Source organism: Delphinus delphis, chromosome 2 (assembly GCF_949987515.2).
Source record: "Delphinus delphis chromosome 2, mDelDel1.2, whole genome shotgun sequence".
Classification (NCBI taxonomy): Eukaryota; Metazoa; Chordata; class Mammalia; order Artiodactyla; family Delphinidae; genus Delphinus; species Delphinus delphis.
The window spans coordinates 35,139,495-35,154,187 of record NC_082684.1 but is presented as its reverse complement, the minus strand read 5'-3'; the positions used below and the strand labels follow the sequence as shown (position 1 = coordinate 35,154,187).

General features: G+C 37.1%; 1 protein-coding gene across 9 annotated transcripts in view; it reads left to right on the top strand.

Moving 5' to 3' along the window:
- The window catches only part of GPHN (gephyrin), a 626,216-nt gene that overhangs the window by 594,932 nt on the left and 16,591 nt on the right, over positions 1–14,693 (top strand). For all 9 annotated transcript variants that reach the window (XM_060004380.1, XM_060004374.1, XM_060004382.1 and 6 more), the window contains 2 exons: positions 1,788–1,875; positions 13,554–13,627. In XM_060004380.1, the coding sequence (XP_059860363.1) occupies positions 1,788–1,875; positions 13,554–13,627 (162 nt within the window). The remainder of the gene's footprint in view (positions 1–1,787; positions 1,876–13,553; positions 13,628–14,693) is intronic.

Sequence of the window (14,693 nt, the reverse complement as noted above, 5' to 3'; positions counted from 1 at the left end):
CTATCCCTACCTTACAGATGGAAAACTAAGGCAAAGAAAGGTTTAGCAACTTGTCCAAGGTTCTACATCTAGCAGGTAGTAGCACCAGGATTTAAACTCAGGCAGTCTGACTCCAGAGTTCACACTCTTAATCTCTGTAATGTGCCACCTCCCAACTTTGTCTCCTGAAGAGCCTCTTGGGTAGATCCAAGTTCCTCTCCTTACCTCTGTCACCCCTGGATAAAATTTGTGCTAGTTACAAATCTCCTCCTCCTCCTCCTTTTCCTCTCTTCCTCCTCCTCCTTCATCTCCTCTCCCTCCTCCTCATCCTCCCATGAAAAAATGCATCAAGAGAAAAGGATATGAACAAACTTCACTACCATGAGAGATTTGGGAGAACATATGCTATCCCATTGAGACATCATTTGATTTCAAGTTAACAAAAACTTGCTGATTCTAGTTTAAGCAAAGGGGGGGATTTATGGGAAGAGTTGTCTCCTGGAGCACAAGACCAAGAATATGCCTCAGGAAGGACTAAAAACAAGAACTAGAGCATTAGAAGCCAGGATGGTTCCCTTTTTAAATGTACATGTTAGATGTCTATGGAGGAGAAAGGGAAATACCTCCCTTCTCCACAGGGTAAAAAGTTCTTAGAAAACAAGGGTTTAGGCTGAACAAATATTCCTCAAAAGGCACCTTTTCTGTACTCCATCATTTGAAGGTAAATGCAAGTACAGTGCACATTGCCCAGTAGCTTTGTATGCATTTAAAATTGTGACTAAACAGTCCCTTTCAGCTATTGCCTGATTTCCTGTCCCTCCAGAAACCCTGATGGTTGGCATTTTGTTTTTTTCTCACTTGATTAATCTCAAGTTAGGCCTTTGCAACCCTTCTAACATCAATAGGATAAGACTGTTGATTTCACGCCATCCTTCCTCCCAGGCCTTCCATCTGTACAATCAGAGGGCCTGGTGCACTTGTCTTTTCAGTTGACTGTCAGGAATCTCACTAGTTTCAATCCCTAACATTCACCCTGTCCCTTTATCCTCTCAAAACATCTCATACTGTCTCTGCCTTCCTTGTTCTTTTTTTCTCTACCTTTTTCCCAATAAACACCTACTGGCTCTTTATATTTTTAGGGACCCCCCCACCCTTTTCCCATTAGATGAAGTTCAAATTCTTGACCTTGAGAGCCCTCCAAAATCATGCCCTACACTACCTATCCCAGCCGTTCCAAGTCAGGTCCCTCACTCAAGCAGTTCATTTTCCCCATTCATCGAGAACACCACAGGCTTCATCACAGTCCGATCCTCTTGCTTACAAGGCCCTTTCCCATTCCTTCCCACCTGTAAAAATTCAGCCCATTTCTCAAGGCCTAACTAAATTAAGTCATATTCCCTCTAAAGAGTCCTAAGTCTCCAACACCTAGGGCGATCGACTGTCCTGGTGTGCCTGAAATTTCCTAGGAAATGTAACTTTCAGCACTACATCTGGGATATTCCTAGGCAAACTGGGATTGTTAGGCAGCCTATCCACACCTCACTGTCTCCCCTCATTATACTGCCTTTTTGAGTAAAAAGCCTGTGAAAGTACCAGTAACTACTATTTCCACACTTACAAGTTTCTTTCTCCACAATGAGTTATGCTTTTACTGTGCAGAGACCTTTTTGATTCCCACTTCATACAGACTTTTGTGCTGTACTCATGTTAATGCCTACTCGTTGAATAGGTGGTCTAGTTTTTAGTTGGCACTATATTTAAAATATTTTCCTTGTGTGTTAATTTATTTGTCTTTATTTTTTTTCCAGCCCAGATGACTTACTCAATGCCTTGAATGAGGGTATCAGTCGTGCTGATGTCATCATCACATCAGGGGGTGTGTCCATGGGGGAAAAGGTATGAAAAAATGAGGTTCATGAAGTATGCAGTTGATTAACAGTGGTGTGGTAGTCATCTGGTATCCATAACCAGACTCCCACAAAGCTGAAAATCCACAGGGCTTCAGAAATTTCTGGGCATTCTAAAAGGTATGCAGTGCAGATAAGTCAGAGAGCTTACCATCTCAAATTAAATCCAGGAGTGAAGGTGTTAAAATGTAGATAGGTATTCTCTTCATAGCAGACAGATTGCCGGGTCAGTCTTCCCTCAAAGTCTCCTAGAGGTCTTGAGCCCTGGGTAGAGCAGATTGCTGCAGTCCTCTCCCAAGATCACAAAGGCTAGGCTGAGGTCTGCATTGTAGCAAAGCTATAAGAAATAATTTGCAACATGTCTGTTATCATTACCATCAAACTGCCTGATGTGCTCTGAGCATCACGAGGGCAAACCCTGAAGTTAAGAGTACTTAAATTTTCAATTTCTTATTTCCAGGGAGTATTTCATATAAAACTTATCTTGGTTGCTAATGAACTTAATTATGGGACAGTACCTATTTGGCAGACCAGAAGTTTGCTTTTCCAGTACTTCTGAAGAGGCAACAAGCTTATAGCTTACATAGGCTTGGCAATTGTGGCTCAACTATGGTAAGAACAGAACACTTCTGGACCTTAACCTTCTTTATTAAGATGTCATTTATCCCAGGGATTTGCTCACAGGTCAACAGCCAATATAGTAAAGCATATTGGTTTTCTTTTTTTACTCTCTGTGTGGTAAGATACTTACACTGAACCTTTAATTTACTAGGAAGGAGATTTTTAGGAACTGGGCATCCCAGAGTATTCCATAGGAGCTAATAATTGTCCTTCCTAACTCCTTGAGGGGGAATCATATGAAAGAAGAACCAGGAAGAAAGAGAGAAAGCATCAATGCAGCAAACTCCCGCCAGCCTGCAAATTCTAGTCCCCAAAAGAATTCCAGTGTACCTCAGTAGCAGAAAGAAAGAAAAGTGTAAGAGAGAGAACATCTGCTTCAGCCCAAGGGCAGAGCCTGAAAACCAGTCACTGAAAAGACAGGGAAGTTAGTCAAGGAAAGATCCAGAAGCATTATGTAGTACGCATGAATTTTAAGTGCAGAAACTCAGGTACACAAGAAATTTATTTATGTGATTCAACTTAAATTCTACTGTGAGTACCTATGCTACAGAACTGGCAGGAAATTTTATTTAAGCCACTGTAGGACTAATTGCCTCCCAAAATTATGCCAAAGAACTGGGAGGGGCTTAAGAGGCAACAGAGCATCAAGGAGACACATCTGGTCACCAGTCTTCGCTGGACACATCTAGAGTGTCCTTGTCATGCCATTAGATCTCAGATCTTTGTTCTTTTGGGCCATACTAATAGCACTGGGATTATGGGGAGACTGGGAGTCTTAGGGCAGAGGAAAGGGGCCCCTGCTGCTTGTGGGACCCACAGACCTCTATCCTCTTCTCAGCCAAGGAGAAATGACTCTTCCATAGTTGCTTCCCTCAAAATCTCTCCCCACCCCCACCTCCTCCTGTTTCACATAGCCTTTGCGAAGAGTTTTCATTTTTATAAAACACCAAAAGTTTCAGGTAAACAGTATCTGCTTTCTGCCCTAAAAACTAAAGAATTGTGTGCATTACTATAAATTTTCCAGCACGTACAGAATTGTAAAATAGCTCAAAGACAATGAAACGTGTAGATAATCGATAAGGATACGCTAGACTGGACATCAAATAATTGTTTCTTCCTATTTCAAGGTCTCTTAATTTTTCCTAATAGTGTCTCCCCCACCCCATATGATCAAAATAATCACAAAGATCATTACTGATCACAGAAAAGGACTGGTCTCATAGGTTTGCCCTGATTATTTAGCAACAAAAGTATTAATTAACCATATAGGTCTCCTTGAGTTTGTTTTACACATCTACAGCCATATAGCAATAGAATATTAAAACTAATGAACAATATTCCAAACAAATAAATAATTTGTTAAAATATTTTTTATTTCCCTTAACATTTCATTTAGTCCCATGGTTTTCTTGTTCTGCTGGATCTTGGGTTAGCAGTCTGCTTTCTTGAAACCATCTGTTTTCATTCTAAAGAGTCCTGGGATTCCTGACTCAGTCCACTGGTACTGTACAAAAGTTATCTAAGCTATATCACCTCAGCAGCCTGTACCCTAGAGACTATTCTTTGAAGCATCAATAGTTCAAAATACCTATGATTGTCCTTTTCCCTAGTGCTCTGAGTCTCTTTGTTGCAGACACAAACTATTTACTGTAGCTTATATAGCAGAGCCTTCAGGCCAGCATCAAAGTAAAACAGAGGCTTTCCTTAGCTAGTAGATATTTAATACCTGTGCTTAATTTATTACTGTAACCAATAATATTAGAAGATAAGTGAGATTCTCTATTGGTACACAGTAGGTAACTATTTCATAAAAGTTTTGGTCAGTGTTTCCCCTGAGGGTGAAAACATATTATGAACAGCAAGGGCATTGTCAAATCTCCAGACACTTCCCATAAAGCATACAATTTCTGAAACATTATATTAATGACATTTTACCTGCATAAACCTAACCTAGAGCACAGTGAGCCTTTCTTCTCAGATGTAACAGTAACTCCCTTCCTCTGAAACTCCTGTAACAGTAACATATCAAACAAACCTATTTCTAATTTCTCTTTTTATAAGATGAAAGAACAAATCTTCGTGACTTTCTACGGGCCCTCTAGGAAATTTCAAACATAGTTTTAGGAGTTGAAGATATTCTGAAAAAAATTTTTTTTCCTAAATTTAGATCTGATCTTTAGAAGGCAAAAAAGAGTTGTCAAAAAAAAAAAAAAAAATTGGGCACCTGATTAAGATAGGATCATAGCTACCTAAGAAACATACTTGGTTACCTAATTTTTCAAAGCAACAATAAAATATTTGAAAACAAGCATAGAAGGTAACATGATCATAAATAATATTGGCTCATTCATAAATTAGGAACCTTTGTTCTATACTTCTTTATTTCCTTAAATAATCAAAGACAAAATAAACAAAAAGGCATATTACACAAAAAGAATAACCTTACATATCATAGGGAAAGCATTAATCAGTAAAGCAAAGAAGTAAGCTCGTCAAAACTGAGTGAACTTACTAAAATTTTAATATATTTCTCAGCTTCATTTCAAACACAGGTAATTAAACCAAGGCAAATCAAAGTCATTTTCAGAGTTTTGTCCTTTATTATGCTTTTTTTTATATGTTGGAACAAACTGACACTTTACTTTAGAACTAAGAGTGGTCTCCAGACCAAAGAGGGTCCTGGAGACTCTTTAAGTGGGTCTGCAAGGTTAAATCTATTCTCATAATAAAACTAAGACTTTATTTGACTTTTTTATTTTCCTTCTCTCATGACTGTATAGTGAGTTTTTCCAGTGACTGTATGATCTATAATATCTCATCAGACTGAATATGGAAGCAAATAAGAGAATCCACCTGACTTCTATTAAGCTGAACATTAAAGTGATTTTTAAATTATAAAACAATGTATAAACAATAAGTTACTTATGTTAACATGAAATAGCTTCATCACTGCTGTTTACAAATGAACCAACAAATAAATATTCTTAAATTCTTAGTTTTAATTTCTAATACAGTAAATATCGATAGACATAACCCACATAACAAAAGCTCTAGAGATCCTTAATGGATTTTAATTTAAGAGCATGTAAAGGGTCCTGAGACCAAGTATTTTGAGTATTGGACTTTTTTTTAAATATTTTTTTTTCCTGAAAAGTGAAAGAATGTGCATAGTTTACTTGTCTGTCATGATTACTTCTAACATAATTGCAACCACCCATATTTATTATAATGTTTAAGAAAATCACTAATTTCTATTTCACAGCAAAAATTAGGGGGCATCAATCATTGACAAATCATATGTAAGCATTTTAGCGGACTAGCAAAGTTCATAAACACAGAATACAACTTTGTACAGCCACACACATCCCCTTTGTACCTTCTTAATGTAGCAAAAATGAAAACATACTCATTAACACGGCCCAAAGATATATCCTTTCTATGGCATATTAAAATAAGAAGCAAAGTATAATGTATTAACTAAAAGTCATGCTTAGTAAGCAGTGATCGAGTATCCTATTGTACTTAGAAATCAAGGTATCTCATGATTATTCATTAAGTAATCAATTTAATAACTGTTCAAGATTTTAAATTACTTAAAAATCTTGAAAATTATTTTCAAGCTGACATTCTACAAACATAATTACTATTGAAATTAAAAGTTTGTCAGAATAATGATTCTATTTCATTGAACCAAATTTTAGATTTTTCACAATCTTAAGTATTATATAAGAATAGCGTTAGACTCTTTGATGAGTAACCTATATAATTTTAGGAAAAAACAAACCCAAGCAAAATAAAATGTATTTTCCTACTTAACACTGATAAGAGAAAGAACATGGCTGGGTTTGCTTATTAACCAAAATAATTAAGCTAGTCTCATTTGCCAGAGATTTACCTTAACTATGTGAACTTTATTCTTAAAATTATAAGAAGAATTTTTTTTAGTGCAGCATATTTAAAATAGTATAAGATAAATTTTCTTATTATCTGGGAACTTTAGGAATATTCTATTTATGTAAGTACTTATCTCTCTAAATGAATCAGAATAGAGTATCTTTAGTTTAAGAGACATTAGAAGTGTTTCGGTGTGTTCGTTTTTCTCCCCGTTGGCAAAGCAAACTTTATTGTGGGCCTAAGATCAGGGCTCTTCTCTTCATGTCCTGCTAAACCAGAGAGTTGGGGATGAGAGGCTCTTGTGTTTCCCCTGCAACACCTCCATCACATTCAAATTCAAATGGAGAGAGCCAGGGTAGGGGACACCCTGAATCTGCAGCATACTCTGAGGAAGGCCCACTGTGCATGGTGGTCTCACAGGCATATAATTTATGAATACCCTCCAGAAATAGGAAAACATTTCACACTCACAAAACAAGATAAATGCCTTCCCTGGATCACAGACACATAGACACACAACCACATAAAGAATATACAGCTTCAGGGACTTCCCTCGTGGTCCAGTGGTTAAGAATCCGCCTTCCAATGCAGGGGACGTGGGTTTGATCCCTGGTCGGGGAACTAAGATCCCATATGCCGCAGGGCAACTAAGCCTGTGCGCCGCAACTAGAGAGCCTGTGTGCCACAACAAGAGAGCCCACATGCTGCAACCACTGAGCCCGTGTGCTCTAGAGCCTGCATGCCACAACTAGAGAGAAGCCCACGCACCGCAATGAAGAGCCCACTTGCCGCAATGAAAATCCCGAGCGCTACAACTAAGACCCAACGCAGCCAAATAAATAAATAAATAAAATTTTTTTTCAAAATACAGCTTCAGCTCTACAACTTCAACCACAGATTAAGAGTAAACACAGAAACAAACAAACAAACAAAATTAGTCTACAAATAAAGAGCTATTTTCCTTCCTAGAGGTCACAAAATTCTTAATTGGTTTAGGCTCAAAATGACAGACAAACAAACAAGAAAGACTAACAAACCAGATTCTCTATCTTCTCTTACCTAACAGAGAATGGATTTCAATCACCCATTTATAGGAATCACCAAATGGTCAGACCATAAAACCGAATTCTCAATCATTGATGCTACAAAGGGGAATACCTTATTGGCCATGCATAGAACCAAAATTAATAGAGGAGGCAAAAATAGAGAAACCCAAAGTTAGCAGATTTCAGGTTTTATTACTCCTTGGCATACACTCCAGAAACCAAAGAATGATGTATGCAGGTTTAAGCCACCCATAAAATGCACTTTTCTGGCAATTGAGTTTACTTGGTTTTGTCAGATAAATCAATACGGCATCTCAGTGGAGCCTTCAGAATTGTTAAGGTATAGTTTTTTAAAGATAAAATCATGAATCTCATATATTTTTTTATTTTATAAAATGAACATGTGTCAATGATTTTATTTAACTCATTAATTAATGAGGGAACCAGTAAGATGTTGCAAGAATTCTAAGAATTCTAAGAATTCAAAGAACAGAGACACCTATAGGTAATCAGAAATGCTGAAATCAGTCTGCTAATGGATGCAGAACTGTTCTATATCCACAGGAGAATAATCAATTACACTGCCACCAACAGAATTAATTTGCATTTCTTTGGATACTAATCATGTTCACCAGCAGTTTTCTACAGCTTAATTTTTATAAAATAGCACAAAGACAATGAAAGGCACAAATAACCCAGAAGGTTGTTTGGATATCCAATAATCTTTTTTGCCCATTTCAAAGTCTTTCATAATTTATCTGACATTGTTCGTTCTTACTTGAGTTGAGGGAAAGACCTGTCTCCTTCATCCATTCGTGTTTCTTCTTCCTATCTGGATCTAGCTTTCAGAACATCAGACAGAGGTCCTTCCTGCTTCTATAGGTAGACAAAAACTTAAGAACAGTGATGATTCTCAGCTTTTATTGCTATGTCTGGTACAAACTTTCCATCACAAGAAACATGAAGCATTTCTTCATGTTCAGAAAGAATGAAAAGGGGCATTTTTACAACAGAAATGCTTTTTTTTCAAGAAAAATAAAATACTTTCATTCGTTTAACAAGTATGTAGTGAGCATATATGCTTTCCAAATTCTGTATCATTACCCATAAGGCCCTGCATGTGTGGCCTCTGCCTGTCTCTCCAACCTCCCCTTATGCCTCTTTCCTATTCATTCACTACCTTCCATTGTCTTTTCAGTTCTAGACACACTCTTTACTGCTCTTGAAGGTTTTGTATATATACTTTCCTCTGTCTGGAATTCTCATCCCTCCACACTTCTCATGGCTGAGTCCTTCTCGTCCTCACCACCTCTTTTAAAATGGCCTTTCCTTATTCTCCACCTCATACCGTTATTCCCTATCCCAGCACCTGCTTTTTTCCTTCATAGCATGTACCACACTTTATAGTTATTTTATTTGTTGTTTTATTTTAGGCTGTCTCCTCCTCCTCCAGTAAACTATAACAGGACATCCTTGTGCCAGGGACCATATGTATCTTGTTCACTATTAAATCTCTAGCACAAATAGAATTCCTCAGACATAGTAGGCACTCAAAAATATTTGTTGAACTAGCGAATGAATGAAAGTCATGTGCTAATCACCATGGACTCATTATATATATACAGAGGGTTTCTGATCTCACAAACTTTATAGTACAATAAAGGATACATATCTGTTATCAGGCAACTGCAGTATTACTTAAGTGTATGATGTCAGGAGGACATAGTACTATAAGAACACATAAGAAAGGCCTGGAGATTTCTGCTTCTACTATGATGGAGTGGCTTATTTGGACCAACTCTCCCGCCAAGGACAACTATAAAAGCTATGGTGGCACAGTGGTTAATAATCTGCCTGCCAATGCAGGGGACACGGGTTCGAGCCCTGGTCCAGGAAGATCCCACATGCCGCGGAGCAACTAAGACCGTGCACCACAACTACTGAGCCCCCGTGCCACAACTACAGAAGCCCACGTGCCTAGAGCCCATGCTCCGCAACAAGAGAAGACATCGCAATAAGTCAGCCCACCGCAACAAAGAGTAGCCCCCACTCGCTGCAACTAGAGAAAGCCTGTGCACAGCAACAAAGACCCAACACAGCCAAAAATAAATAAATAAATAAATTTATTAAAAATAAATAGATAAAAGCTATGTAAATTTTTTTAAAGAATAAGAAAAAGGTGTCCAAAGAGAACAACCAAGACAGATGGGATTCAAGGCACCAAGATCTCAGAGAAAAGTGAACCACAGAGAGGCTGAACTGGAATTCTTCACCATATATTTCCTCAAGGCATTTACTAACTCCTAAGCCAGGAGGGACAGGGGATGATGTAATGGTCAAGAGGTCAAGAATCTAAGCATAACAGAATAGCTAAAAGGCTAAGAAAATAAGCAGAGTTTTCAAAAGTCTTAAGAGTTCAAGACCTGCCATGGAGGAGGGACCCTGGCAAATACCTCAGGCTTTCAGTTTAAACCCTTGAAGTGCCGTGATCTAAGAATAAGGACAAACTGGAAAAAAAAGCAGTCTTCACAAAGACTGCAATTGAGCCTCAAATTATCTCAGTCTCTGATTATATCAAGGTAATCTTAGTTAAGCTGCCAGAAAAAATTAAATTCTTTCTGGAGGAATAGATCATCATTCAAAACCTCTGAATTTTTTTCATATATAATGTTTGGACTTTACCAGAAATAGCACAAAATAACTAAAAATTTAGAAGGGAAAACAAGATAGTACAACCCTAAAAATGGTCCTGACATTTATATTGCCTCATATGGACTTTTAAAAACTGTAATTAATGTGTTTAAGAAAAAGAAATGACAAAGAATTTCACTAGAAAATTAGAATCTATTTATAAAAACTAAATGAAAATTTGGAAAAAATATGGAAAAGAGCATAAAAGACATATGGGATTTGGTGAAAGGTGTAACATATGTGTAACTGGAGTCCCAAAAGGAAAGGAGAGAGTGAACAAAAGCAATATTTAAGAGATACTGGCAGAGAGTTTTCCAAAACTAATAAAAGACATAAAGCCAGATATTCAAGGAGTTCTGCTAATCTCAAGCAGGATAAATACAAAGAAACCATACGTAGGTAGTCATAGCAAAACTACTGAAAACCAAGGACAAAGAGAAACATCTTACCAGAAGGACATGTTACCTTCAAAGGACCAAAAATAGAACTAACAAATGATTTAAACAGAAATTATGGAACTCAGAAAACAATGGAGGGACTTCCCTGGTGGTCCAGTGGTAGAGAATCTGCCTTCCAATGCAGGGGACACAGGTTCAATCCCTGGTCGGGGAACTGAGATCTCACATGCTGCAGGACAACTAAGCCCACGCACCACAACTACTGAGCTTGCACGCCTCAACAAGAGAGCCCATGTGCCGCAAACTACATACCCCATGCACCCTGGAGCCCGCACACCACAACTAGAGAGAGAAAACCTGCACGCCACAACTAGAGAGATTCCCACATGCCACAATGAAGACGCGACACAGCCAAAATAAAATAAAATATTAAAAAAATAAAAACAAAATCAATGTGTTCAAAACAGGACTTCTAAAACATAAAAGAGAGAGAACAATGGAATGGCATTTGTAAAATGCTGAAAGAAAATAAAAGCTAGTGTGGAACTGAACTAGATAAAAACTGAACAGACCTATCCTAAAGGGAGTTTTTCAGGTGGAAAGATTATGGAAGCATGAAAATGTAGAAAGGACTAAAGAGCAAAGGAAAGGGTTAATATGTGGGTAAATGTAAATGAATTGTTATCTTGAGGTTTAAATGTATATAAATATATATTGAATATATAGAGTATATATTGTTTGTATAGTATATGTAGAATGTATATATATAATAGTTATATATATACACACACACATATTTATAATGTATATAGAGTATATGATAGCACAAAAAGGAAAGAGGAATGGATGGAGTTAACATGTTTTAAAGTTCTTACATTGGGAAGTGATAAAAATACCAAATTATGATAGATTGTAGTAAGTTAAGAATGCATGTTGTAATCTCTAAAATAACCACTAAAATAATAAGAGAATGTGTAACTAACAAATAGAAGAAAAAGAAAATTAAATAACAAAAAATTTTGGTGAATTGGAAGAAGACATGAAAGAAGAAAAAGAAATAAAAACAAAAGTGACAAATAGGTAATGAATAGGAGGGCAATAGTTTTAAACCCCAAATATAGCAATAATTATATTAGGTGTAAATGGACTGAGTCCTCCAATTAAAAATTGTCATTCTGGATTTTAAAAAACAACCAATTGCATGATGCTTATCAGAGACCCACCTTAAATATAAGGACACAGCTCATTGCAAGTAAAAGATGAGAAAAATGTTACAAGGAAAGATAGCTGGTATGACTCTCTTGATATCAGAGAAAATTAAGATAAAAAGGATTACTAGATATTAGGTGGAGGGACATTTCCTATTCATATATGTACATGGATCAGTTCATCAAGTAAATTCTAAATTATTGCATCTAATAATATAACCTAAAAATAAATACTAATCAATCTACTATCCAGCCCTGGGAATTCAGGGAGGCTGAGAAGATGACTGAGATTGAGAGTCATCTCAGAGATTGAGAGAGAGGAGGGTGGAAAGAAAGAGTTTTCTAAACGGAAGGAAGAACATTTTCAAAGATTTGAGGCAAGAAAGTGTAAAAACTGACAGCAATATAGTCCTGCTGGAATGTAGAGAGAGAGAGATTAAGGAAGAGGAATTGGGCTGGTGGGAAAAGGATTGCCTGATAAGAGCAATGATTGGCAAAAGGGGACTAGAAAATACAAGAATCTTAGCTATGATATTTAAAAGCTGAGACTTGTTTCTGGAAACCAGGAAGTTATTGAAGTATTATATATTGATTTGATCAGATTTGTTTCCAGGAGGCCTCTCTCACTACTGTGGCGGGAATAAATTGGAGGAGGGCAGGAGTGTTGGCAGAGAGACCTATTTCAGTAATTCAGGTGAGATGATGTTGGCTGAGGCTGTGGAGATAGAAGGAAACAGCTTTTAAAAATAAAGTGTCCCGTGCTTCCCTGGTGGCGCAGTGGTTGAGAGTCCGCCTGCCGATGCAGGGGATACGGCTTCGTGTCCTGGTCTGGGAAGATCCCACGTGCCTCGGAGGGGCTAGCCCGTGAGCCATGGCCGCTGAGCCTGTGCTCCGCAGCAGGGGAGACCACAACAGTGAGAGGCCCGCGTACCGCAAAAAAAATAATAAAAAAATAAAAGTGTCCCATAACGTGAAATATTTAAAATTTTAGTAGGTTACTAGAATCTTGGATTAGTGAGCAGGAAACTCAGTAATAGACCAAGAGGTTGTATTACTTAAGAGAAACTTTTTAAACTGCAATTTTTTTCTTTATGTTTACAAAACCAACTACAAGGCAGTATTGCCTTTCCTTTCCAAAGATCGTGTTTTGTCAGATGGCTCTGGGTTGGTCATAACCTTAGGTTGGTTGTGTTGGTAATAGCAAAATATAAAGTTGGAGCAATTAAACACCCTTGACTTTCTGTTTTAGAGCTCCCTCCCTACATTTTTAGTTGACTTATTTAGATTTGGTAATCTGTGGGCAAATGTCCAAGTGTCTCCTCAAGGAATGTGCATCATTTTAAGTTATTAGACAGAATAGTGTGTGATGCATACATGTGGCTTCGCTGCCCAGGCACAGCTACTTAAGTCATATTTATTAACATCCTTTCTCAGACGTAAAAATCTGTCTTAAAAGAGAGACAACAACCTATCAAGTAATGATTTATATGTTAATGTGGTTGCTTGGTTTACTATCTAACTACTTCTATTAGACTGTACCTTTTATGAGGGAAGGGACATTGTTTCTTTTGCTCCAGGCTGTATCTCCCTGTACATGGATTGATACTCAACATATACAGGTGCTCAGTAAATATTTACTGAATGAATAAATGAATGAGGAATGAAGGGATATTTGTCTTAAATCAACTTCACTAAAATAAGGTGTTTCTTTTCATTTCAGTCTTACAAATTTATTTTTTTTTCATTTAAAGTTTGAAAGTCTGATATTAGAATGTTCGAAAGTAAAGTGATTATTTTTCATATTTGCAGGACTATCTCAAGCAGGTGCTGGACATTGATCTTCATGCCCAGATCCATTTTGGCAGGGTTTTTATGAAACCAGGGTATGAAAATTATCTTGTTATCTAATATATGGGGTTGGTTTGGCTTGCTTTGACTAACAAAGTTTTTAAATGCTTTCTTTTTACATTTTCTATTATGGATTATTTATTCTAATAAAAAAATATTATAGTATTAGAGTTCTCTGAACAAGTGTATATCCTACCTGAAATGGGAATTCATCTTCTTTATAAATCACTGGGTCTGGTTTAAACAAAGCAAGCAACTTTCCAAACCTTTTCTCCCTTTAATATCCATGCCTAGTTCCTTCCTTCTCTTTTTCTGCTTCTTTCTCTCACTTATAACATTTCAGTATGAAAATTCTCAAACATACACAAATGCAGGGAGTACAATGAAACCCCCATATACCCATCGCCCAACTTCAGTAACTATTTTTCTGTAATTGTTTTATCAATCCTCTTCTTCACCTTTTTGGGGGGGCAGAGGGCTGGATTGTTTTAAAGCAAGTTCTAGACATGTCATTTTAGTGTACATCTCAAATATTAATAACAACAGCAGTACTTTCTTACATAATCACAATGGTATTATCTCAAACAGAATAAATAAGAATACCTCAGTATCATCTAATACCGTGATCGTATTTGAAAATTCTCCCAAATGTCAAGGAAAAGTATGCCTTCTTACATATGTTTTGTATGAATTAGGATTCAAGTCAGGTCTACTCACTGTATTTGGTTAAGTTTCTATTAAACAGGAACATTTACCAACCACCGCCCCCCTTTTTTGGCATGCCACTACTTGTTGAAGCAACTGAATCTTTTGTCCTAGTTTTGTCCTAGTGAATGGATTTGGCTGATTGCTTCCTTGTGGTGGCATTTAATTTGTTCCTGTCTCTCTCCAGTATATTCTGTACATCGGAAGTTAGATCTAAAGGTTTGAGTAGACTCAGATTCAATTTTTTTTTTTTTGTAAGAATACTTCATGAATAGTGTTTCATACTGCTTCTTACTACCTCCCAAGAGGAAAGAAAAGTAACCACATACCTAGATCTTGCGTAGCTCCTAAAAACTAATAGCTCCCTCAGGAAGGGCTAATGGAGGTTCTGTAATC